Below are 27871 nucleotides of genomic sequence, written 5' to 3'. Positions count from 1 at the left end.
CCCGTAGTGAATGCTGTTTGTCTAGCGGCAGCTTCACTATCGCTGAGAGAGTAAGAAACTCTATGCCTAGATATGTTATCGATAGGGTCGGGGTCGGATCTGACTTTAAAAAGTTGATGATCCACCCAAAACTCTAGAGAGTCTCCAGCGCAACGTTCGGGCAGTGTTGGCATGTTTCCTAAGAGAGTGCCTTGACAAGTAGATCGTCTAAATACGGGACCACAGAGTGACCCTGAGAGTGCAGGACTGTGACTACTGCTGCCCTGACCTTGGCGAAGACCAGTTGGACTGTCGCTAGCCGGAAGGTAGAGCTACGAACAGAGGGTGTTCGTCTCCTATAACGAAGCGTAGAAACGCTAGTGCTCTGGATCAATCGGCACGTGTGGATAAGCATCCTTGATGCCTAATGATGCTAGGAAATATCCTTGGGACCTTGAGGCGATGACATGGCGGAGGGATTCCATCCGGAACCGCCTGGTGTCCACGAGCTTGCTGAGCATTTTTAGATCCAGAACGGGACGGAACGGCCCGTTGTTATAGGTACCGCAAAGAATTTGGGGTAAAAACCGTGACCTTGTTCCTGAAGAGGAACGGGGGTCATCACTCTTTCTGCCTATAGAGTGCACCCTGTTTGCAGAAGAGCAGCGGACCGGCCGGGAGGTGGAGAAATTCTGAAGAATCGAGTTGGAGGACGAGAAGTGAGCTCTATCCTGTACCCGTGAGACAGAATGTCTCACACTCAATGGTCATTGACCTATGGCAGCTAAATATCGCCAAGGCGGGAGAGCCTGCTACCGACCGAGGCCGCAAGTCATGAGGAAGCCGCCTTGGAAGCGGGTTTTCAGACTGTCGCTTTTTTGGGCGAGACTGAGCCCGCTAAGAATCTTAGCTCCTCTGATCCTTTTGAGTCCACATTGGACGAGGAAAAATGGGACCTGCCCGAGCCTCGAAAAGGCCGAAAACCCCGACTGCCTCTTGCTCTGTTGGGGTTTGTTGTGTCCGGGCTGAGGAAAGGATGAATCCTTACCCCTGGACTGTTTGATGGTTACATCCAACGCTCACCAAACAGTCGGTCAGCAGAAAAAGGCAACTGGTTAGGCAACCTTTTTTGGAAGCAGAATCTGCCTTCCATTCACTTAACGATCAGACCAGGCTCTGCTTAAAAACACGGAGTAGCGGAGGCTACCGCCGCACGGTTCGCAGAGTCCAGGACAACCTGAATCGCGTAAGAAACAAATGCAGACATTTGAGAGGTTAAGGATGCCACCTGCGGCACAGATGTACGTGTAACCGTGTCAATCTGTGTAAGACAAGCTGAAATAGCTTGGAGTGCCCCAAGGGAGAGAATGCCGGAGCCAACGGTGCGCCGACAGCCTCATAGATGGCTTTCGACCAGAGATCCATCTGTCTGTCAGTGGCATCTTTGAGTTTGCAGTTCCATCTCCCACTGCAACTATGGATCTAGCTACAAGCCTGGAGATTGGAGGATGCCGCTCGGGACATTGGGTCCAGTCCTTGACCAAGTCAGGGGACAGGGATAACGTGTATCCTAAGCCGTTTGGAGAAGCGCATATCTGGATAAGCGTGGTGTTCCTGGACTGCCTCTCTGAAGGCAGAGTGGTCCAGAAAAATACGTGAAGCTGACTCCTCCACTGGAGGAGCTGTGAGAAATAACCCACATTCCATAGATGGACGCTATAAGATTATTTACTATGGCGTCACAATCAGGTGCATCCAGATTGAGAGCGGTCTCAGGATCAGAATCCTGAGCCGCTACTTCCGCCTCATTACACAGCGAGTCCTTCTGTTAGGACCCTGATGAAACCGAGGCCGCTCATAGCGAGCCCACTTAGGCTGTCTGGGACTGACGTCCGTGCAGAGCCGTGACTCTGGGATGCGTGTGACATTCCCGGAGCTGTTAGTTATTCACACTGAGGGGGGCCATGGATCAATGATTCAACAGTGCCCATATTGTGAGAGACATGTCCGGACTGCTAGGCTTCTAGTATCATAGCCATAGTCTCAGAAAATCTGTCAGTAAATACTGCAGACACCGTCCTCATCCCCTGGCCATTAGTGCATACAATGGGAGTCTATGTAACTTGCCGGCCGTGTAGCCGTACATGCTGTAACAGCTGTATAGAAAAACATGTGGTTCTGCACCTTTGTTTTACACAGAGAATATGCTGATAACTCCTCCGCATAATCCAGGAGGGTATATACAACGTGCGAGCAAACAGTGCAATGTATATAGTACAAGCATATCTATAAGTGCACTTCTGCACTAGTGGGGTTAGCACCACAGGTGCTGCTTAACGCCTGTCACAGCGATTGTGTGACTATCAGAATGCCAGGGTCTTCCACACTTGTCTCTGTATCGTACAGAAACTGACACTAATGGCTGCCGGTGTCCTTGTAGAGAAGGAAGCCGTGGGCGTGCCTGAGAAAGTGCGGGAATCCGGATTCACAGTGCACACAGTGAGAGGGGTGGAGTATGCAAAACATACTCCAGCTCTCAGCTCTGCTGTGCTATGCAGCGTCACGCCCCTACCCTGACTGTCAGGGCTGTGGGCGGTAACGAAGGGAGACTAGGCCCAGAAGCCGGGGACTCGAGTTAACAGCGCGGCCGCCGTAAAAGCGCGGGCCGCGCTGAAGTCCCCGGCGCACCACAAGTGCCAGCCGCGCCGCAGTTCCAGCGGCCGGCGCGACCGATTCATAGAAGTGGCCAGCGTCCCGCCCCTCTCCTGACTGGCAGGTCTGGGGGCGGGAACGAACGGAAGCAGGCCGCAAAAGCCGGGGACTCTAGTTATCAGCGCGGCCGCCGTAAAAGCGCGGGCCGCGCTGAAGTCCCCGGCGCACCACAAGTGCCAGCCGCGCCGCTGCCAGCGGCCGGCGCGAGCGATTCCTGGAAGTGGCCAGTGTCCCGCCCCTCTCCTGACTGGCAGGTCTGGGGGCGGGAACGAACGGAAGCAGGCCGCAAAAGCCGGGGACTCTAGTTATCAGCGCGGCCGCCGTAAAGGCGCAGGCCGCGCTGAAGTCCCCGGCGCACTACAAGTGCCAGCCGCGCCGCAGTCCCAGCGGCCGGCGCGACCAATTTCCATAAGTGAGCCTGCTTCAGCAAAGCTGAATGAGGCCATGGCACAGGCGCCGCAGCGCTGATGTCCCCCGGCGCACTACAACACCCAGCATGCTGCGGTGTGAGCGCCAAATGCACGGGGACACAGAGTACCTTGAGGAAGCAGGGCCATGTCCCTGATGTACTCCGCTCCATCCAGCATCTTCTCCAGGGGCTGTAGATGGAGCACGGTCTCAGTGCCTGGAGACCGGTAAATCCCACTTCACCCAGAGCCCTGTAAAAAGGGATGGGGAAGGAATCAGCATGTGGGCTCCTGCCGCCGTACCCGCAATGGGTACCTCAACCTTACAAACACCTCCGACATACAGTGGGGTGAGAAGGGAGCATGCTGGGGACACTATATGTGTCCTCTTTTCTTCCATCCGACATAGTCAGCAGCTGCTGCTGACTAAAAAGTGGAGCTATGCGTGGATGTGTTGCCTCCTTCGCACAAAGCACAAAACTGGTGAGCCAGTGATCCCACTGGGGGTGTATAGCCAGAAGGGGAGGGGCCTTACACTTTTAAGTGTAATACTTTGTGTGGCCTCCAGAGGCAATAGCTATACACCCAATTGTCTGGGTCTCCCAATGGAGCGACAAAGAAAATTAGGAAGTTTGTCTGAAAAAAGTGGCGCACGTTTTACGCCATATTCTGTGACCCGTAGCGGTCTCATTTTTCGGGATCTATGGCTCAGTGACTGCTTTTTTTTTTTGAGACTCGAGTTGACGTTTTTAACGGTACCATTTTTGCGCAGATGCTACGTTTTGATCGCCTGTTATTGCATTTTGCGCAAAAGTTGTGGCGACAAAAAAACGTCATTTTCGCATTTGGAATTTTTTTGCCGCTATGCTGTTTACTGATCAGATTAATTAATTTTATATTTTGATAGATCGGGCGTTTCTGAACGTGGCAATACAAAATGTGTGTATATTTTTTTAACCCTTTAATTTTCAATGGGGCGAGAGGGGGGTGATTTGAACTTTGTTTTTTTTGTTTTTTTTTTAATTTTTTTTATTTTACTAGTCCCCCTAGGGGGCTATAGCGATCAGCAATCCGATCCCTCTGCACTATCTGCTGATCACAGCTACACAGCTGTAAACAGCAGATACGTGCACTTCCTGCTTCCCTGGCCTCCGTATGAAGCGAAAGTGAAAGTAGTTCATGTCTAGCACAGGAGTCATCACATGACCCTGTGCTACCATGACAACCACCGGAAGTCACGTGATCATGTCACATGACTTCCGGTATCGGGCGGTAAGTAAAACTTTACCGCGATCGCGTTTATAATGGCGCTGTCACATATTGACAGCGCCATTACAGGGGTTAAATGGCACGAGCAGATAACGATGTGAAAATCAGCCGAGATGTGCGCCGATCGCGGCATGCTGCTGCTGGCAGACCGCGGGCAGTAACGTTATGACTGCTAGGACGTAATTTTACTGCCCGTGGTCGTTAAGGGGTTAAAGAAAAGGGGAGTTACCAGTGCGAGACACGTAGAGTACAAAATTAGAGTATCAATGTATTACTATATCCAACTTTCTATGAGCTCCATGATAATTAGTGATGAGCGACCACCACCATGCTCGGGTGCACTGTACTCTTTAAGAGCAGTCAGGTGCTCGACTGGGACCGACTTGAGCACCTGAGTATAATAGAAGTCAATGTGGAGGGGGACTCAATTTTTTTTTCTAGGAAATCTTCCAGAAAAATGCTTGAGTCCCCCATTGACTTCCATTATGCTCAGGTGCTCGAGTGGTTCCCATCCGAGCGTCACATTTCTCTAACAAGTACAGAGCCCCTGAGCATGGTAGTGCGCGCTCATCACTACTGCCAATATAGACGGCTTAAAAACGGTTGATCCTACTGACAGAAGTACTTTAACCTGCACATAGTATATAAAATTGGAAATTCACAGTCAATATTATGAAAGATTCTCTAAAGGATAAAAACCATTAACAATGCAGCAATATGCTCACCGTTGTGCTGAAGAGGAAATCCGCCCGGTCCAGGTGGTGGCATTGAAGGAGGGGGTCCTTGACCAGGTATCATACCCGGAACAGCAGGCTGGGATTGCGTTGGTAATATATTGTTCGACTGAGATAACTGAGATCCAGCTAGTGGTTGTCCTGGCATTCCTGGACCTTGCAATGAAGTAGGCGGAGGACCTCCCGAAATAGGTGGAGGAAAGTGAGAGGCTGGTGCAGATGGCTGGGAAGGAAAGCCTTGTGAATTAGAAAGACGTTGTGGAGCAGTGGGTCCAGGAAATGGTTGGGTTGGTGGTGGCTGCACTTGTGGTAAACTAGTAGGGGGCATTCCTTGAGACAAATTCATAGCAGCTGAACCTTGAGTACTGGAATATGGGTTGTAAGCCCCTGTTCCTGTGGCAGGAAAACTTCCAGAGGATGGGGGAAGAGGGGTCTGCGAACCTATGGCAAAATAGAAAATCACTGAAAAAATCCAAGCCAAAACGCCAAGTAGTTTTTAATGTTCAAATCGAATTATAGAAGCTAAGGTCAGAAAATTATAAGAACAGGTGCAGCTAATAAAAGATGACATAAAATACAATCTTTAAATAAAAAAAATAAAAAAAAACAATATACACACCATCTATCTGCTTACCAAAGCCAGCTGCTGTCGGCAGAGGAGCAGATGTAGGCACACCACCAAGATGCATGCCCATCATTTGGTTGGATAACTGCTGGGTACTGGTTGAAGTTGGAGGGTATTGCTGAAAACTAGTTGCCTGTGGAAGAGTTCCTGTTTGGACATACGGTTGGGATACAGGGGGTCTGAAGAAAAATATAAAGCCAGAAAATTAATTTAATTAAAATTGAAAGGAAAATCACTAAAACAGTACAAGAGGAAGACCAATAGTGGCCAGAAGAGGGAAAAAAAAAATGTTACTAAAATTTATCAGGGTAAGAATAGGGGCTAAATTAATATGAAACAACTTAGGAAACAAAAACAAGTTAAACCCTTATGTAACGTTAACATATAAGGAAATAAAACACAGGTTGTGTGCTTGTAGATGGGCCTGGAAATTCTCCTTTCAAAATCTATCGTCCTGTAATTGGTTAAAAATGGCCAATGGAAAGTTTGACTGCAGGGGAACAGTCATTTTTCACCATAAGGCCCTATGCGCACTAGAAAATGGAATTTTCTTAAGAAAATTCCACAGGCTCTAAAAGATTTACGCACCTGCGGGAAAAAAAAAAAAAGAAAGAAAAAAAAAATGCAGCGAAATCCGCATGCGTTTTGTTGCGGATTTGGTGAGGTTTTTCTGCAGGTTGTTCCCTGTGGGATTTCACGATTACATTAGTGAGATCCCGCAGCTACCTGCGGAAAAGAAGTGACATGCAATTGTTTTTGCTGTGGGAATCCCGCAGCAAAACATGCAGCTGTCAAAATCCGCCTAGTGTGCACAGCTTTTTTTTCCCATAGGTTTTGCTGGGGAATCACTGCAGAAAGGTTATTAACATTCTCTACAACGAATCATGCAGCAAAGCTGTGGGAAATCCACGGTAAAATCCGCCTAGTGCGCACAGAGCCTAAAGTAGGACATGTCAAATGCTATAAAGCAACAGATAGTGAACAAATCCTCACGGCACCTCTAACACGCAGTACAGAAGCAAACCGATACTAAAACAAGTGTGGTGGGCAACTGGTGGGCTCCAGAGCACACTCCGGATCAGCCGGCTGTCCTTCTTGGGCTACATGGTGACATGTTGCAGAGCATAAAAAATGGGACCCTTTCCATGTAACCGGTTTAGCTTCTTCTGCAGCTCAAAAAAACCTCATTCTTTCGTGTGCACCCACCTCTCTGCTGCATAATTGGGTGCATGGGGCAGGAATGTAATGCAGGACAATCGGAATTTGTCTAATTCACATACAAGTGCAACTCAATAAATTAGAATATCATTAAAAAGTTCATTTATTTCAGTTTCAATACAAAAAAGGAAACATTATATACAGTCATTACACACAGAGGGATCTATTTCTATATATTATATAGAGTCATTACAGAGGGATCTATTTCTATATATTATGTTCAATCTATTTTTATTGGAAGTTATCAGAATTACAAAAAAACCAAAATAGAGTCATATAACAAGTTATGCAAAGAAAGCAACCTGCAGAGAGCAGCCTGCCGGTGTCCCGTACCAGCAGCATATCGATTCTTAGGCATTTTCAAAACCTTTGAAACGTGTGTAATGATGAACACAACAAGTTCGTGGATTTGCAGTACCAAAATTGAAATTCAGAGAATATATGCAAAGAACGTATTCTTATTCAAAACTTCAAAAATTTAAAGATTATGCCGATGTTCAGACTGCTAGTATTAAGAGAAGCAAGCGCAGGAGTAGAAATGTCAAATTTCAAATTTAGAAGCGGGGATCAAGCAAGCCTAGTAAGTTAATACTTTAGTATTTCCTCGCTCAATGGAAAAAACTTGCTGACCGGAGCCATTAAAATTGTGAATGAAACAACAAAAATATATATAAAATAATATATACATATCTCTCATTATTCCAATATAAGATCAGCAGAAAATACCATAGGCATAAAGAGTTTGAAAGAATAAGAAAGGAAAAGGATATGGAGGAGAAAGCAGAAGGAGAGAAGAGGAAAGTGGGGAAGAGATGGGGAGAAAGAGAGGAGATGGAGAGGGTGAGGGGGTTCCTCTGAGGTCTACTTCTTCAAAACAATTTATGGAAGTCAGGTGAATCCCTAAACATTATCCAATCGTTCCAGGTCCTGTAAAATTTATCTCTGGTGTCCACGCCCTCGGCTGCAAGCTCCTCCATCCTACAAATATTTGCCATCTCCATGTACCACTCGGAAATAGGAGGGATTATGGAAGTTTTCCAGTATCTAGGAATGGTGGAGCGTGCCGCCGCAAGGCAGAACCGCAGAATATCTCGCTTATGATATGTGATAGCGTGAGGTAAGACGGAGAGGAGTGTTATCTTGGGACAGTTCTCAACTGTTTTCCCAGTTATGAGATGGTAGTTCGACAGTACTTTTTGCCAGAACTGCTGTATTCCTTCACATTCCCACCAAATGTGAGTCATCGTGCCAACCTCCCGTTCACATCTCCAACACATTGCTGACACCGTAGGGAATATTGAATGAAGCTTAGCTGGAAATTGGTACCATCTCGTTAAGATTTTAAAAATTTTTTCCTGTGTGGCGCACGTAGTTGATAATTTATGTGTGAATAAAAAGCATTTTTCCCATTCAGCTGGTGAGATATGTTGTTTCAGCTCACTTTCCCAAGCCAACTGGTAGCCTCGTTTGCCTGAGGTCCCAATTTCATTGAGAATGCTGTACAGCTGAGAAACCGGGCGTTCAGGCTGATCTTTTTTCGTAAACAGTTCTTCAATGGCGTTGTATGTGTCTCGAACTCGGCCACTGGACCCCAGCGCGGATACAAAGGCCTGCAGCTGGAAAAATTCCAACCACTTCCTTCCCCCGCCTATTTCTATATATTATATAGAGTCATTACACACAGAGGGATCTATTTCTATATATATTATATAGAGTCATTACAGAGGGATCTATTTCTATATATATTATATAGAGTCATTACAGAGGGATCTATTTCTACCGTATATATTATATAGTCATTACAGAGGGATCTATTTCTATATATATTATATAGAGTCATTACAGAGGGATCTATTTCTACCGTATATATTATATAGTCATTACAGAGGGATCTATTTCTATATATATTATATAGAGTCATTACAGAGGGATCTATTTCTACCGTATATATTATATAGAGTCATTACAGAGGGATCTATTTCTATATATTATATAGAGTCATTACAGAGGGATCTATTTCTACCGGCTTGACACAAGGAATGCAACACTTGCAGTCCATGTCCTGGTACGTCTGTGTATGGTGGCTCTTGTAGCACTGGCTCCAGCAGCGTACACTCCTTGTGAATCTCACTAAATTTTTGAATAGTCTTTTTCTTAATCCTATCAAGACTTTTTCCTTCCACTCAACCTTCCATTAATATGCTTGGATACAGCCCTCTGAACAGACAGCTTCTTTAGCAATGACCTTTTGTGACTTACCCTCCTTGTGGAGCGTGTCAATGACTGCCTTCTGGACATCTGAAGTCAGCAGTCTTCCCCATAATTGTGTAGCCTACTGAACCAGACTAAGGGACCATTTTAAAAGCTTAGGAAGCCTTTGCATGTGTTTTGTGTTAATTAAATTTTCTGAGATAATGACTTTTGGGTTTTCATTGGCTGTAAGCCATAATCATCAACATTAACAGAATTATATAATTGAAATAGATCACTATGATCACTATGTGTTTCCCTTTTTGTATTGAATTACTGAAATAAACTTTTTAATAATATTCTACTTTATTGAGATGCACTTGCATGAGGCCCTCATAATGGGGAAAGTGGGGAAAAAAATACAGCCGCATAATTCATTACAGTGTTATATTCCCATGTAATAGATTATTCCAGTAATAGGTGACTGCACACCTACCTCTGCATCTGATTGCTTAGTGATGCTGGTCCATTCTGGATGTCACCTTGGCCACCATACTGGTTGTACTGCATCTGCTCTGAAGGAATCGTCATCCCTGCTGCAGTTTGGGCACCTGATGTCTGTGGAGATCTCACGGGACCTGAATAAGTAAAAATAAACAGGAGCCAAGTGTAAGTTACAATCACAGGGATTCTCACGTGCACCAACAAGCCTAATGACAGCTCCCTCTGGAGTTCACTGACTGACGCCAAGTTAACTGAATAGTGCTATGGAGTAATGTATAGGGTTATGCAAACAGTCTTCAGGAGACCACCTACATCAGCCCGTACGATCTCAGCAGAGCGGATGGGAACACCTTTGTAAAACGGTCAAGTAAAAGTAGAAATTTACCTATATAGTGAGAGGTAATAGGAGAGGAAGTGCCAGAGGTGAAAGAATCAGGAGAGCCCTTCTGAGGGAATCCTGAATTAGAAGAGAAACCTGGAAAGACAAAGAGGAAGAAAGGAAAATAAGATGAGGAGGGAAACCACTGCAGAGCACACATGCACGTTATCTGCATACCTGCTTTCTAAACAATTGTCTCGGCTGCTGAAAATTACAAGCAAGCTTTAAAGAGAACTTGTCAGCGGGATTTAGCACTATAAAATAAAGCCATGGCCATAATGGTACCATGATGCGGATTAAAGGGATACCTTCAGTGAAGGAATTCGATCTGATTGCTAAATAACCTTCCTCAATAATGTACATGAGGACATCATTAGTGCAGGACTTGGGGGGGCGTAGGGTTGCCCTCTCTGCCCTACGCCTGCCTCCTCCGTTTCTTCTACAGGTCACTGATTATTTAGTGATTTGCCTCCTTTTTGAGATTCCATGCCGCTGCCCCATCATTGCGGTGGGCGGCACATGCGCATTGTGATTCTGCAACCGGTCTACAGGTCTTCAACAAAATGGCGATGGAGGCAGCGCATACGCAGATTGACATTTCAGCTCAATGACCTCTTCATTAAGCCGAAATCTCAATCTGCACATGCACCATCCCCCGAGTGCCATTTGATTGCAGCCCGTGGGCAGTGTGATTCTACAAACGGTCTTAAATAAAATGGCGCAGAGTGTGGTGCATGTGCAGATTCTGGCTTAATGAAGAGGTCATTGAGATGAGCTCTCGATCTGTGCATGCGCCGCCTCCGGCGCTATTTTATTAAAGATCTGCAGACTGACCAGATTCACACTGCACACATGCCGCCCTCCTCAACGATGTAGAATGGCAAAAAGGAAAGAGCTTACTGAATCATCCATGACCTGTAGAAGAAACCTGAGGCAGGCAGAGAAGACCCTACCACCAAGTACCACTCCAATGCACAGAAGACGTCATCAGATGAAAGCTTTAGCGGAAGATTATTCAACAACCACATCGGATTCTTTCACTGCAGGTATCTGTTTAATCATCAACACAGCGCCATTATGGCCATGGCTATACTTTATTGTGCTTAAGTCTGCTGATAGGTTCTCTTTAAAGGAAAATGTTGTGGTTTCCAGACGAGGCTGTATAGCCCGGTTTATACATTCAAGACTTGACAAGGACTTTGCAGTGGATCAAGTCTGTATCCCCAATCCCAGTCATCATCTGGTCAGCCTCACTAAATGTGGCCAATCTCTATGCAGATGTGAGGTACAAGACACGGCACACCAGTGGCAAAAGACCGAGCGTCTGCTTCCGGTTTCAGAAAATTAACCTCTAGAAAACGTGTGTGGGATTTGACTTCGGATTCGTGGTTTGGACTTTCACTGTGTGGCAAAACGGACAGTGGTATGGGAAAAGAAGGGAATTTTGTTTACTTACCGTAAATTCCTTTTCTTCTAGCTCCTATTGGGAGACCCAAACAATTGGGTGTATAGCTTCTGCCTCCGGAGGCCACACAAAGTATTACACTCAAAAGTGTAACCCCTCCCCTCTGCCTATACACCCTCCCGTGCATCACGGGCTCCTCAGTTTTGGTGCAAAAGCAGGAAGGCGGAAACTTATAAATTGGTTTAAGGAAAATTCAATCCGAAGGATGTTCGGAGAACTGAAAACCATGAAACAATTGAACATGAACAACACGTGTACACAAAAGAACAACTAGCCCGAAGGGAACAGGGGCGGGTGCTGGGTCTCCCAATAGGAGCTAGAAGAAAAGGAATTTACGGTAACTAAACAAAATTCCCTTCTTCTTTGTCGCTCCATTGGGAGACCCAGACAATTGGGACGTCCAAAAGCAGTCCCTGGGTGGGTAAAAGAATACCTCGATAACAAGAGCCGACACGACTCCCTCTTACAGGTGGGCCACCGCCGCCTGAAGGACCTGCCTACCTAGACTGGCATCTGCCGAAGCATAGGCATGCACTTGATAGTGCTTTGTGAAAGTGTGCATACTAGACCACGTAGCTGCCTGACACACTTGTAGAGCCGTAGCCCGGTGCCGCAATGCCCAGGACGCCCCCACGGCTCTGGTAGAATGGGCTTTCAGCCCCGAAGGAATCGGAAGCCCCGAAGAACGGTAAGCTTCAAGAATCGGTTCCTTGATCCACCGAGCCAAAGTTGACCTGGAAGCTTGCAAACCCTTACGCTGACCAGCCACCAGGACAAAGAGCGCATCTGAACGGCGCAGGGGCGCTGTGCGAGACACGTAGAATCGGAGTGCTCTCACTAGATCTAATGAGTGCAAATCCTTTTCAAAGCTGTGAATTGGATTAGGGCAAAATGAAGGTAAGGTGATATCCTGATTGAGATGAAAAGGCGATACCACCTTAGGGAGAAATTCCGGAACAGGACGGAGAACCACCTTATCCTGGTGAAAAACCAGGAAGGGGACTTTGCATGACAGTGCTGCAAGCTCCGACACTCTACGGAGTGAAGTAACGGCTACTAGAAATGCCACTTTCTGCGAAAGACGTGATAAGGAGACATCCCGCAGCGGCTCAAAAGGTGGTTTCTGAAGAGCCGTTAGCACCCTGTTAAGGTCCCAGGGTTCAAGCGGGCGCTTGTAAGGTGGGACTATGTGGCAAACTCCCTGCAGGAACGTGCGGACCTGCGGAAGCTTGGCCAGGCGCTTTTAAAAGAATATTGAGAGTGCCGATACTTGCCCTTTGAGAGAACTAAGTGACAACCCCTTATCCATTCCGGATTGAAGGAAGGAAAGAAAAGTGAGTAAGGCAAAAGGCCAGGGAGTAAAACCTTTATCAGAACACCAGGACAAGAAAATCCGCCAAGACCTGTAATAGATCTTGGCGGACGTCGGTTTCCTGGCCTGTCTCATAGTGGCAATGACATCCTGAGACAACCCTGAAGACGCTAGGATCCAGGACTCAATGGCCACACAGTCAGGTTGAGGGCCGCAGAATTCAGATGGAAAAACGGCCCTTGCGACAGCAAGTCTGGGCGGTCTGGCAGCGCCCACGGCTGACCCACCGTGAGATGCCACAGATCCGGGTACCATGACCGCCTCGGCCAGTCTGGAGCGACGAGAATGGCGCGACGGCAGTCGGACTTGATCTTGCGTAGTACTCTGGGCAGCATTGCCAGAGGAGGAAATACATAAGGCAGTCGAAACTGCGACCAATCCTGAACTAATGCGTCCGCCGCCAGAGCTCTGTGATCTTGAGATCGTGCCATGAAGGCCGGGACCTTGTTGTTGTGCCGTGACGCCATGAGATCGACGTCCGGCGTTCCCCAGCGGCGACAGATCTCTCGAAACACTTCTGGGTGCAGGGACCATTCCCCCGCATCCATGCCCTGACGACTGAGAAAATCTGCTTCCCAGTTTTCTACGCCCGGTATGTGAACTGCGGAGATGGTGGATGCTGTGGCTTCCACCCACTGCAGAATTCGCCAGACTTCTTGGAAGGCTTGACGACTCCGCGTGCCGCCTTGGTGGTTGATGTATGCGACGGCAGTGGCGTTGTCCGACTGGATACGGATCTGCCTGCCCTCCAGCAACTGCTGGAAAGCCAATAGGGCCAGATACACTGCCCTTATCTCCAGGACATTGATCTGAAGGGAAGACTCTATCGGAGTCCAGGTTCCCTGAGCCCTGTGATGGAGGAACACCGCTCCTCACCCTGACAGGCTCGCGTCCGTGGTGACCACAGCCCAGGTTGGGGGCAGGAAGGATTTTCCCTGTGATAGAGAAGTGGGAAGAAGCCACCACTGAAGAGACGTCTTTGTTGCAAGGGAAAGAGACGTTCCTGTCGAGAGAGTTCGACCTCCTGTCCCATTTGTGGAGAATGTCCCACTGGAGCGGGCGCAGATGGAATTGCACGAAAGGCACTGCTTCCATCGCTGCCACCATCTTCCCCAGGAAGTGCATGAGGCGTCTCAAGGGGTGTGACTGAGTCTGAATCAGAGATTGCACCCCTGCCTGCAGTGACAGCTGTTTGTCTAGTGGTAGCTTGACTACCGCTGACTGTGTATGAAACTCCATCCCTAGATAAGTCAGAGATTGGGTCGGTGTCAACTTGGATTTTGGGAAGTTGATGAGCCACCCGAACTGCTGGAGAGTCTCCAGAGCGACGGTAAGGCTGTGTTGACACGCCGCCCGAGAAGGTGCCCTGACTAGGAGATCGTCTAAGTAGGGAATCACCGAGTGCCCCTGAGAATGCAGGACCGCCACAACGGATGCCATGACTTTGGTGAAAACCCGTGGGGCTGTCGCCAGGCCGAAGGGCAATGCCACGAACTGAAGGTGTTCGTCCCCGATGGCGAAACGCAAAAAGCGTTGATGTTCTGGTGCGATCGGCACATGGAGATAAGCATCCTTGATGTCGATCGATGCGAGGAAGTCTCCTTGTGACATCGAGGCGATGACCGAGCGGAGAGATTCCATCCGGAATCGTCTGGTGCTCACGTGTTTGTTGAGCAATTTGAGGTCCAGAACTGGACGGAATGATCCGTCTTTCTTTGGCACCACGAATAAGTTGGAGTAAAAACCGCGACCCTGTTCCTGAGTGGGAACGGGGGTCACGACTCCTTTTTTCAGAGCGTCCACTGCTTGAAAAAGTGCGTCTGCTCGCGCGGGGAGGTTCTGAAGAAACGAGTCGGAGGACGAGAGCTGAACTCTATCCTGTAACCGTGAGACAGGATGTCTCTCACCCATCGGTCTTGAACATGTGGCCACCAGGCGTCGCGAAAGCGGGAGAGCCTGCCACCGACCGAGGATGCGGTTCGGGGATGCCGTGAGTCATGAGGAGGCCGCCTTGGAAGCAGTGCGTCCGGCGGTCTTTTGGGGGCGTGACTTAGAGCGCCACGCATAGGAGTTCCTCTGACCTTTGTCCTGTCTATTGGACGAAGAGGACTGTGGCTTGGCGGAGGGACGAAAGGACCGAAACCTCGATTGTATTTTTCGTTGCTGAGGTCTCTTGGGTTTGGACTGGGGTAAGGAGGAGTCCTTTCCCTTGGATTCCTTAATAATCTCATCCAATCGTTCGCCAAACAATCTCTCGCCAGAAAACGGCAAACCGGTTAAGAACCTCTTGGAAGCCGAGTCTGCCTTCCATTCGCGCAGCCACATGGCCCTGCGGACTGCAACAGAATTAGCGGATGCCACCGCTGTACGGCTAGCAGAGTCTAGGACTGCGTTCATGGCGTAGGAAGAAAACGCCGACGCCTGAGAGATTAAAGATGCAACCTGCGGGGCAGACGTACGTGTGACCGCATTAATCTCAGCCAGACAAGCTGAGATAGCTTGGGGTGCCCATACGGCTGCAAAAGCCGGGGCAAAAGACGCTCCCGTGGCCTCATAGATGGATTTCACCAGGAGTTCTATCTGCCTGTCAGTGGCATCTTTTAGTGATGAGCCATCTGCAACCGAAACCACAGATCTAGCCACCAATCTGGAGACTGGGGGATCCACCTTAGGACATTGAGCCCAACCCTTAACTACGTCAGCGGGGAAGGTGTAACGTATGTCAGTAAGGCGCTTAGTAAAGCGCTTGTCCGGAACCGCTCTGGGCTTCTGGACAGCATCCCTGAAGTTAGAGTGATCAAAAAATGCACTCCGTGTACGTTTGGGAAACCGAAACTGGTGTTTCTCCTGCTGAGAGGCCGACTCCTCTATAGGTGGAGGCGGGGGAGATAGATCCAACACCTGATTGATGGACGAGATAAGATCATTTACTAAGGCGTCCCCTTCAGGTGTATCAAGATTGAGAGCAACATCAGGGTCCGAGCCCTGAGCTGCAACCTCCGCCTCGTCCTCCAGAGAGTCCTCAAGCTGGAAACCCGAGCAGCGTGAGGAAGTCGGGGAAGATTCCAAGCGAGCCCGCTTAGCTGGTCTGGGACTGTGGTCCGTGGAGGAGTCCTCCACGTGAGACCTAGGGCCCACCCCGGCCGGGGTGGACCGAGAGGGACCTGGAGGCGCCGATTTAACAGGGTCCGGGGCCTGTGTAAGGACCGGTCTGGACTGCAGGGCTTCCAGCAACTTGGCAGACCATTTGTCCATAGACTGAGCCATGGATTGTGAGAGTGACTCTGAGAGCTTTTCAGCAAAAACTGCAAACTCTGTCGCTGCCACCTGGACAGTGGAAGCAGGGGGGTCTGCCTGAGCCGAGGGGCCCACTAGTGACCGAGGCTCCGGCTGAGCAAGCGTAACAGGGGTCGAGCATTGCTCACCGTGAGGGTAGGTGGAACCCGCAGGTAACATGGCCCTACAAGAGGTACATGTCGCAAAAAAACCCTGTGCTTTAGTGCCCTTGCTCCTTGTGGCCGACATGCTGTTGTGTCCTAGGAGCGTGATCACTGAGGGTATATAGAAAAAAGGGTATACAGCCCGGCCGAACAGAAATAAGTATATATATATATACGTATCTATACCGGCACCCAGGGGGACCAACACCGAGTGACCGGTGCGGCTTACCGACCGCTAAAAAGCGGGGTGTGTGTGCTCCAGATTCCCTGCCTTGGTCTCCCAGAGCTGCAGAGCTGTTCTCTGTGATTCTCCACCGGCAGAATGTCCTAAAAATGGCTGCCGGAGCTCTCAGGGGAGGAGTGAAGCCATGGGCGGCGTTAGGAAAAGTGCGGGAATCTGGGGTCCCCACAGTGATCAGTGAGGGGGGAGGGAGCATACAGGATGCCCCGGCCCTCACATCCGACGTCAGGTCGGCTGTCCCGCCCCTATCTCTGATAGACAGGCCCGGGGGCGGGAGTTTTGCCACTAGGCCGCGATGAAGCCGGGGACTAAATTTAATACTGCGGCCGACAAGCAGGCGCGGTCGGCGCGGTAGTCCCCGGTCTTCACAATTCAGCAGTCAGTTGCGGCGTCCGGGAACCAGGCGCTCCACACACAGTCCCCATGGGGACACAGAGTACCTCGTGGATGCAGGGCCCTGTCCCTGAGGATAGATAAGCTCCTGTCCAGCAGATTCCCTCAGGGGCTGCGGAGGGAGCACGGTCCCAGAACCTGGACGACCGCTTCGGATCCCACTTCTACCAGAGCCCTAAGGGATGGAGAAGGAAACACGGCATGAGGCTCCGGCCGTCGTACCCGCAATGGGTACCTCAACCTTAACAGCACCGCCGACTTAGTGGGGTGAGAAGGGAGCATGCCGGGGGCCCCGTGGGGGCCCTCTTTTCTTCCAACCGATACAATCAGCAGCTGCTGCTGACTAAAATGGAGATGTGTGAGTGGATGTGTGCCTCCTTCCACACAAAGCATAAAACTGAGGAGCCCGTGATGCACGGGAGGGTGTATAGGCAGAGGGGAGGGGTTACACTTTTGAGTGTAATACTTTGTGTGGCCTCCGGAGGCAGAAGCTATACACCCAATTGTCTGGGTCTCCCAATGGAGCGACAAAGAAAGGACTAAACGCAGCCTCTACAATTAGTAGTCTTCTCCATAAACACATTATGTAAGTAATAGAAAGAACAGGAGAGTATGTTGTCGGTATGGAAAATGACTGAAAAGCATCTACCAGTATCTCTGCTCACGTCTGTAGCAGGAACATTTATCACTATGCGATAGCGTCTGTACTAGGAACCACAAGTACATCATGAGTCTGTGCAAGTGAAGGTGGTGGAACTTATGTGGAAAAAGCATGAAAGGGAAGAACAGTACGAGATTAGAAGCAGCCTTGACCATTTCACTGACGTTAGGGAATCTCGTCATGTCTGCGGCTATCTAACTGAACTTGTTAGGCCTAAAACCAAGAAGACTTCTAAAAATACCGTCACAAGGAAGCAATAAAATCAGTACATTTTTTCCTGCCTAAAATTAAAAGAAGGACCATGAGAATGCATCTTTTCCTAGCTACTAAAACTTCCAGCAACAGAATAAAAACTGCCATTACCTTGCGTGGGCCCATGTTGTGGGTACCCCTGCACAGGCCCATTATAGCCAGGATACTGCGGGCCCCCAGGCATTGGCTGTCCCCCATAGCCTGGCTGTTGGTATCCTTGGGGTAGGGGCTGCATGTAGGGTGTAGCTATGTGAGGTTGCTGGTTTACGTTCATCTTGTGCACATCCCCAGACTGGTCCTCGCTGCGGAGACAAAAGCAGATTATGTTCACATCTCCTGACCAACATAACACACAGCTACAGTATGGACCACTTCTTACGGCCCCGTCACACGCAACGACAGATCTAACGATATATCGCCGGAGTCACGGATTCCGTGACACACATCCGGCATCGTTAGCGACGTCGTTGCGTGTGACATGCACGAACGACCGTTAACGCTGGAAAATACTCACCAAATCGTCTATCGTTGACACGTCGTCCATTTTCAAAAAATCGTTTATTGTTGAGCACACAGGTTGTTCGTCGTTCCTGAGGCAGCACACATCGCTACGTGTGACACCCCGGGAACGACGAACTGCAGCTTACCTGCGGCCGCCGGCAATGACGAAGGAAGAAGGTGGGCGGGATGTTACGTCCCGCTCATCTCCGTCCCTCCGCTTCTATTGGGCCGCCGCTTTGTGACACCGCACAAACTGCCCCGTTAGAAAGTAGGCAGGTAAGTTCATGTGACGGCTCCTAACGATATTGTGCGCCACGGGCAGCGATTTGCCTGTGACGCCCAATCGACGGGGGCGGGTGTGCTCACTAGCGATATCGCTGAATGTAACACCCCCTTTATTAAAGGGATAATCACAACATACAATAGATATTGTTATGTAATACCTCATAGATAAAGCTTATCAGGTCTGCCCTTAGGTTCAGAGGGTGGTCCTGAGGAAGAAAAAAAAAAAGTCCACCTCATTTATACCCACATTGCCTGGTAAGGTATGAAGACAAGGGATCCTGATTGTTCAATTTAAGTGGGTTCAAGCATCAGTGAAAACAATAGTCTGCTCAGGTCCATCCAATTCTATCCCTACCTCTGTCCTTTATGGGAAATACAACAACTCTGCAGCACCTTAAGTTTTTTTTTTTTTTTATTAGCATTAAAGGGAAACAGTCACCAGTTTTTGCTCCCCCATCTGAAAACAGCATAATGTAGAGACAGTGACCCTGATTCCAGCGATGTGTCACTTACTGAGTTGTTTACTGTAATTTTGATAAAAATCTATGTTTTCTCTGCTGTAGATCTAGCAATTATACAGAGCTCATGAATATGCTGGACTACCTGGCACCAAGTAGTCCTCTAATGATAATCTACTGCTGATTAAACAGCGATTTTATCAAGACTCCACTAAGCAGCCCAGTAAGTGACACCACTGGAATCGGGATCTCTACCCCTACTAAGAACAAGTCCATTGTAAGAAACTGGTTATATGGAGGCTGCCATCCTCTGTGTTCTGTCTTTATCCATGTTTTTAACAAGAATGAAATAAATACACTTTTAATTCCATATCTCTATGGACGCGTTGCTTGATCCTCCTTTTCTGTTACAAATCTGCCTCGTACCTTGTCCGTGCACCCCCTTGTAATAGCTTTCCTACATTGAAGAACGGTTAGCTGAAATAAATCTCTTTATAATATCACCTGGATCTGCCAAAACGCGTTGGTTTGAGAAATTCCTACAGCCAGAAATGTTCACCTGGCACCTAACATTTTGGTTTGTCTTCTAGGAACTATGTAGGCGAAAGTAACTGATGCCTTCTCTGCCAGTGAAAGGAGCCATTGACTGCTCGTTGGGCACTTCTCACCAGCTGGAGCTTAACATCTATACACCACCATTTATTAGACACACAAATGGAATAAGGGTTTGTGATGACATGAACGTACCGGACAATGGAGCTTTAGTCTCTACATACAGCAGAGTGTCACTGGTTGGGAGAGATAATTCATACACAAACTGTACACAGTATTGTGCAGGGAAACCGCTGCAAGAGGTAATAGCCTATGATATCAGGCACAAAGTAAAGACCCTGTCCTTAGAAAGAAAATGATAGATAAGGGGCTGATAATACGTGATGTGCACGACACATGGACACAGTGATTGTCTGCAGTGGTCACACGGTGTAGTCAGTGTGCCTCCACTGCAGACCAGTGAGAGCTGGCACTGGACGAGTCAATGGGTAATTACTTTTTTTTTTGTAGAACCTCTCTGAGCAGGAGAGCTGTCAGTACAGAAACACTGTACAAACCAACGGGCACCTTCCCACCTGCTTGTTTTCCCTCCATCAACACCAGGCCCAACCACCCCCTCTCTCCCGTCCTCTCTGATTGACAGCTCTGGTGTCATATAGCCAGAGAAGGGAGATGGAAAACAGGCAGGTGAGAAGGTGTATAGAATGGATTGGCTGCGCCATGATGCAGCGAGCACCTGTGCTTGGTTTGTACAGTCATCATTAGTGATGAGCGAGCACTACTATGCTCAGGTGCTTGTAACCAGCATTCGGACGCTCGCATGGATGCGACTTGTTAATCAAGTATAATGGATGACAATAAGCATTTTTCCAGAAGATCTTCAGCGAAAATAGTTGAGTTCCCCATTGACATCAATTATACTGCGTTAAATGGACTATTACCAGGTTTTTACCACCTAATCTGAGAACAGCATAACATAAAGGCAGAGATCCTGATTCCAGCTTTGTGTCACTTACTGGGCTACTTAGTGTAGTTTTAAAAAAAAAAAAAAAAAAAAAAAAAAAAAAAAATCACTGAGTGATCAGCAGTAGATTATCATTAGAGGACTACTTGGCATGCTGCCAGGTAGTCCAGTGTATTCATGAGCTCTGTATAACTACTAGATCTGCAGCAGAGAAAACTTTGATCAACATGACAGCAAACAGCTCAGTAAGTGACACATCGCTGGAATCAGGGTCTCTGTCTCTACATTATGCTGCTCTCAGATGGGGGAGCAAAAACCTGGTGACAGATTAACAAGTAACATCCATCCGAAAGGCCGACTGCTGATTACGAGTACCCCGGCATGGTAGGGCTGGCTCATCACTAGTCATTATGTGATAACAGTCCCTATAATGGGCTGTGCACAGATGATCTGTCAGTCCCTTTAATTCTCATGACCTCTGTAAAGACTCAAAGGTCATATCCCACCAATCAGAAGATGCGCAGGCATCCAGGAGAGGTGCCAGAGATGGAAATACCCTTACAGTCAGAGAATGGCTTACACTGGCCTCCATTGTAGGAGCCTGTCAGCAGGACTAGATCCTCATGTGTGATATTCCCATTCACTGAAAGCAAGCAGCGCGGTCACATCACACATTATGGAAGCTGAAGTAATGACAGCGGAGGGGCCCCAGCCTGGGAATGGGCAGCAAACATTACCTCCTATCAGATCAGGCTGTGACAGGGCGCACAGGGCCGGTTACCTAGCAACTAGTGACTGCTGGAGCCTGTAGTGACACTCACTCCCAGAGCAGGGGGTCAGCAGTATACATCTCTGGCCTGATAATGACCCTCATCGCTCCCTGTAATGAGGAGGTAACAACACACAGATCCGCTGGGAAAACATCACGTGGTGCCGGGAGGCCGTCAGCATGCAGGAGCAGTCACACCTGTCACCAGCGGCCTGGAGGTGCCGGACTGCCGCACTGACAGGACACACGACGCTGCGACCTCCAGGCTCTCCGCTCAGCGGCGGGCCCCGACGTCTCGGCCTGTCCTAGAGCCCGGGGCCGTGACAGCAACTCACCTCCTTCCGCTCCGGCTCCTTCACTCACTTCCCGTCCGCTTCCAGAAAGCGTCGTCTCCAGTTCCTACCGGAAATGACGTAAAACTTCGGGCTTCTCAGGCTCTGCCACGTCCACACTCCGCCCAGACAGGAAGAGCAGCCGAACGACCTGCAGAGCGCAGAAGCGATAACTGGTCACGTGACGTGCTCCGCGCCTGCGCAAATACCAGGTCGGCCATATTTATTACTGGCAATGCCAGTACAGAGGAATGTCTCTCACTGCCGGTTGTGGATGTTGTAACATGACGGACCAGACTTGTTTATACAAACTGGCTTATGTCCTAAAAAGGGCTGCATGGAGATGGCATAAACCCATAGGCTGGACAGTGTATGATACTTGTGCCCTCTGACAGGACATTAGGCGATGTGCACTTTATCATGAACATCTACTTCAGGGATCGTTCCTTCAAAGTGGTATTACCTAACAAATGTGCAGCAGATTCCAGGGAGAATCACTGTCTTTTTCCTGCCAGGCTTTTTTCACAATCTGATATTGGAAAAGACTGTGAAGTAACATGAAGCCCACCGAGGACACAGGAGAGACCCCTGTGCAGAAAGTGTATGGGCCCCAGTCAGCCTCATCACAATGCACAATTCCTCCTGCTCTGGAGGTAGATGTGGCCCCTCACCTCTTGGGCCCCTGTGCAGCTGCATTGCACCAATGATATGTCCGCCCCTGATGAAGCATGCCATGCAATTTTTCAGCAATTTTTGGCTCAGATATGCGCCATAATGCCTGCATTTTACCCTTTAAAGGGAATCTGTCACCATGTTTTTGCTCCTCCATCTGAGAGCAGCATCATGTAGAGGCAGAGAGCCTGATTCTAGTGTTGTATCACTTATTGTGCTGCTTGCTGTCATTTAATAAAATCACTGATTTATTTTCTGCAGATCTAGCTGTTATTGGAATGTATACTTGTATAAACCACACACACTAATAATTGGCAGCTTTCTGCTCATATATATATGGTGCGTCCAGTGGAGGAGTATTGCTCGAAGTTCCGGAGGTGGGCCACTGACACCCAATGGAATGACGCAGCACTTACAGCGCTGGCCAAAAGTATTGGCACCCCTGCAATTCTGTCAGATAATACTCAGTTTCTTCTTTTGAAAATGATTGCAGTCACAAATTCTTTGGTATTATTATCTTCATTTATTTTGCTTGCAATGAAAAAACACAAAAGAGAATGAAACAAAAATTAAATCATTGATCATTTCACACAAAACTCCAAAAATGGGCCAGACAAAAGTATTGGCACCCTTAGCCTTATACTTGGTTGCACAACCTTTAGCCAAAATAACTGCGAACAACCGCTTCCGGTAACCATCAATGAGTTTCTTACAATGCTCTCCTGGAATTTTAGACCATTCTTCTTTGGCAAACTGCTCCAGGTCCCTGAGATTTGAAGGGCGCCTTCTCCAAACTGCCATTTTGAGATCTCTCCACAGGTGTTCTATGGGATTCAGGTCTGGACTCATTGCTGGCCACTTTAGTAGTCTCTGGTGCTTTATCTCAAACCATTTTCTAGTGCTTTTTGAAGTGTGTTTTGGGTCATTGTCCTGCTGGAAGAACCATGACCTCTGAGGAAGACCCAGCTTTCTCACACTGGGCCCTACATTATGCTGCAAAATTTGTTGATAGTCTTCAGACTTCATAATGCCATGCACACGGTCAAGCAGTCCAGTGCCAGAGGCAGCAAAGCAACCCCAAAACATCAGGGAACATCCGCCATGTTTGACTGTAGGGACCGTGTTCTTTTCTTTGAATGCCTCTTTTTTTTCCTGTAAACTCTATGTTGATGGCTTTTCCCAAAAAGCTCTACTTTTGTCTCATCTGACCAGAGAACATTCTTCCAAAACGTTTTAGGCTAAGTTCACACTTCCGTTGTTTTGCATCAGTCACAATCCGTAGCCTTGAGGAATTACGGTATCCTGCAAAATATTTTGCAGGAATCCTGTTTTCCCTCATAGGCTTCTATTAGTGACGGATTGTGACTGATGATGCTGCGTTGCATCCGCTGCGTCGCGGTCAGTCGTTTTTTAACTGCCCGCCGGGTGGGAGCAACGCAGCCTGTAACGTTTTTTGAGCAGCGCAATCCGTAGGATTTCGCTGCGCATGCGCTCTCTGGCTTCCCGCCCCTGTAACCAGGATAAACATCGGGTAACCAAGCAATGCGCTTTGGTTAGTTACCCGATATTTACAGTGGTTACGGGGGCATGGAGCCCGCACTAAGCGGTGTATGCTGGTAACCAAGATAAATATCGGTAACCAAGCAAAAAGTGCTTTGCTTTTAGTTACCCGATATTTACCCTGGATACAGTGTGCAAGGAAGCCGACACTTCACCACTCGGCTCCGCCCCCTCCCGCACGCCGCATGTGTACACACACACACTCACACACACACACACTCACTCACTTGTCCCCAGCCCTGCAGTCCCCACGGCACTGACGTCCTCAGCTCCACGGCCCCGCTCGGCTCCGCCCCCTCGCGCTCTGCCCCCTCCCACACTCCGCATGTACACACGCATGTAGACACACACACACACACTCACCTGTCCCCAGCCATGCAGACCGCGGCACTGACGTCCTCAGCTCCGCCCCCCCGAACTCCGCCCCCCGCACACAACGGAGACCGACAAAGAAATTCTTTTCTTTGTCACCGCTGTCATCCGTTGTATAACGCATCAGTCACATGCGTCAAGCAACGCATGTGACTGATGCAAAACAACGGAAGTGTGAACTTAGCCTTAGGCTTTCTCAGGTAAGTTTTGGCAAACCCCAGCCTGGCTTTTTTATGTCTCGGGGTAAGAAGTGGGGTCTTCCTGGGTATCCTACCATACAGTCCCTTTTCATTCAGACGCCGACAGATAGTACGGGTTGACACTGTTGTACCTTCGGACTGCAGCGCAGCTTGAACTTGTTTGGATGTTAGTCGAGGTTCTTTATCCACCATCCGCACAATCTTGCATTGAAATCTCTCGTCAATTTTTCTTCTCCTTCCACATCTAGGGAGGTTAGCCACAGTGCCATGGGCTTTAAACTTCTTGATGACACTGCGCACCGTAGACACAGGAGCTGTCAGGTCTTTGGAGATGGACTTGTAGCCTTGAGATTGTTCATGCTTCCTCACAATTTGGATTCTCAAGTCCTCAGACAGTTCTTTGGTTTTCTTTCTTTTCTCCATGCTCAATGTGGTACACACAAGGACACAGGACAGAGGTTGAGTCAATTTTAATCCATGTCAACTGGCTGCAAGTGTGATTTAGTTATTGCCAACACCTGTTAGGTGCCACAGGTAAGTTACAGGTGCTGTTAATTACACAAATTAGAGAAGCATCACATGATTTTGTCCACCCCCTTTTTTATGTTTGGTGTGGAATTATATCCAATTTGGCTTTATGACAATTTTTTTTTTTCATTGAAGACAAATTAAATGAAGATAATAATACCAAAGAATTTGTGATTGCAATCATTTTCAAGAAGAAACTGAGCATTATCTGACAGAATTGCAGGGGTGCCAATACTTTTGGCAAGCACTGTAGGATTAATTTCTGTCAGGGTTTGTCATAGTCTTAGGTGCAATAGTCTCTGGTGCAATATGCTGCCCCGAAGTCGCTGCAGGCCGCTATGGCCAGGGGTGGGATTTAGCCGGTTCTGTCTGGTTTGGGCAAACCGGTTGTTAAAATAACAACCGGTTTGCTGAACCGTCAAAAATCACCTTTGCGACACGGTTCCCTGTATTCATTTGTATCGGCATCTTTAAGACGCCGATACAAATTAATCCCCATACCTCCGTGCATACTGCACTTTCGGGTTCACTGGAGCCAGTTTGCTCTAAGACCCGGTGTTCGGCGGCATGATGACGCTGCAGAGGTCACGGCAGTGTGCTGAGATTACCTCACCACACTGCCGCCTGTCAGCGTCCGTATGCAGAGTGTCGCGGAGGAGAGGTGGCCGACACTTAGAGCAGGTAAGCGCTCTGTGAGCCGAAGATGCGACTCTGCAAGGGAAAGGAGGCCACATGGGACGGGTGCCTGGAGAGGAGAGGAAACCACATGGGACTGGAGCCTGCAGGGGTGAGGAGGCCACATTAGATGGGACCCTGCAGAGGAGAGGAGGGCACATGGGACAGGAGCCTGCAGGGGAGAGGAGACCACATGGGACGGGACCCTGCAGGGGAGAGGAGGCCACATGGGACGGGACTCTGCAGGGGAGAGGAGGCCACATGGGACGGGAGCCTGGAGGGGAGAGGAAACCACATGGGACGGGAGCCTGGAGGGGAGAGGAGGCCACATGGGACGGGAGCCTGGAGGGGACAGGAGGCCACATAAGACAGGAGCCTGGAGGGGAGAGGCAGCCTCATGGAACGGGAGCCTGCAGGGGAGAGGAGGCCACATGGGATGGGAGCCTGCAGGGGAGAGGAGGCCACATGGGACGGGACCCTGCAGGGGAGAGGAGGCCACATGGGACGGGAGCCTGCAGGAGAGAGGAGGCCACATGGGACGGGACCCTGCAGGGGAGAGGGGGCCACATGGGACGGGAGCCTGGAGGGGAGAGGAGGCCACATGGGATGGGAGCCTGGAGGGGAGAGGAAGCCACATGGGATGGGAGCCTGGAGGGGAGAGGCGGCCACATGGGACGGGAGCCTGCAGGGCAGAGGAGGCCACATGGGACGGGAGCCTGCAGGAGAGAGGAGGCCACATGGGACGGGACCCTGCAGGGGAGAGGGGGGGCCACATGGGACGGGAGCCTGGAGGGGAGAGGAGACCACATGGGATGGGAGCCTGGAGGGGAGAGGAGGCCACATGGGATGGGAGCCTGGAGGGGAGAGGAAACAACATGGGACGGGAGCCTGGAGGGGAGAGGCGGCCACATGGGACGGGAGCCTGCAGAGCAGAGGAGGCCACATGGGACGGGAGCCTGGAGGGGACAGGAGGCCACATAAGACAGGAGTCTGGAGGGGAGAGGAGGCCACATTGGACAGGAGCCTGGAGGGGAGAGGAGTCCACATGGGATGGGAGCCTGGAGGGGAGAGGAAACCACATGAGACTGGAGTCTGCAGGGAAGAGATGGCCACATGGGACACGAGCCTGCAGGGGAGAGGAGGCCACATGGGACGTGAGCCTGCAGGGGAGAGGAGGCCACATGGGACAGGAGCCTGCAGGGGAGAGGAGGCCACATGGGACACGAGCCTGCAGGGGAGAGGAGGCCACATGGGACGGGACCCTGCAGGGGAAAGGGGGCCACATGGGACGGGAGCCTGGAGGGGAGAGGAGGCCACATGGGACGGGAGCCTGGAGGGGAGAGGAAGCCACATGGGACGGGAGCCTGGAGGGGAGAGGAAACCACATGGGACGGGAGCCTGGAGGGGAGAGGAGGCCACATGGGACGGGAGCCTGCAGGGGAGAGGAGGCCACATGGGACGGGACCCTGCAGGGGAGAGGAGGCCACATGGGACGGGAGCCTGCAGGAGAGAGGAGGCCACATGGGACGGGACACTGCAGAGGAGAGGAGGCTACATGGGACGGGAGCTTGCATGGGAGTGGAGGCCACATGGGGTAGGAGCCTGCATGGGAGTGGAGGCCACATGGAATCTGCATGGGAAAAGAGGCCGCATGGGATGGGATCTGTAAGGGATGGGATCTGTATGGGATGGGATCTGTATGGGATGGGATCTGTATGGGATGGGATCTGTATGGGATGGGATCTGTATGGGATGGGTCTTCCGTTCTAATTTGAGCAGGGTTCCTTTAGTAATCATTTTCAAACAATGTAGAAAACTTTCATACAATATGCCAAGTAACTAAGTGACTGACAGTGACTGAAACAACTGGTGCTTGATAGAAAAATTAAGCTATAGGAAGAGTAAAAAAGGAAAGGTTTTTATTATTAATTACTTGTATTTTGTGGTTGAGGAAAGTGTGCAAAAATAGGTGTGGCTAACAAAATGGGTGTGCTTACAGAATAGGGCGTGGTTTTCAAATAGACGGGGTTGACAGAGAACCTGTTGTTAAAAATTAGAATCCCACCCCTGGCTATGGCCCTTGCTATTAGAGTGGATCGACACCTCAAGGAGAGACCCTCTAAGACCCTGTCCCTTGTCGTTTTCCCCAGGGAGGATTTCCC

The 27871-nt window shown here is 49.4% G+C and overlaps 1 protein-coding gene across 3 annotated transcripts in view; it reads right to left on the bottom strand.

The window, feature by feature from the left end:
• The window catches only part of SEC24C (SEC24 homolog C, COPII component), a 130361-nt gene extending 108549 nt beyond the window's left edge, over positions 1-21812 (bottom strand). For 2 of the 3 annotated variants that reach the window (XM_075348840.1, XM_075348841.1), the window contains exons 1-6: positions 21706-21812; positions 17953-18143; positions 10024-10113; positions 9631-9772; positions 5736-5905; positions 5093-5542 (exon numbers count right to left, since the gene is read on the bottom strand). In XM_075348840.1, the coding sequence (XP_075204955.1) occupies positions 5093-5542; positions 5736-5905; positions 9631-9772; positions 10024-10113; positions 17953-18115 (1015 nt within the window). In that variant the 5' untranslated portion in view covers positions 18116-18143; positions 21706-21812. The remainder of the gene's footprint in view (positions 1-5092; positions 5543-5735; positions 5906-9630; positions 9773-10023; positions 10114-17952; positions 18144-21705) is intronic. The other variant, XM_075348842.1, reaches the window with a different exon arrangement.
• Between the last annotated feature and the right edge of the window lie 6059 nt (positions 21813-27871).

The sequence above is a fragment of the Anomaloglossus baeobatrachus genome, chromosome 5 (assembly GCF_048569485.1).
Source record: "Anomaloglossus baeobatrachus isolate aAnoBae1 chromosome 5, aAnoBae1.hap1, whole genome shotgun sequence".
NCBI classification, from domain to species: Eukaryota; Metazoa; Chordata; class Amphibia; order Anura; family Aromobatidae; genus Anomaloglossus; species Anomaloglossus baeobatrachus.
Note: the sequence above shows the minus strand (reverse complement) of the source record. Positions and strands in the feature narration are given on the sequence as shown.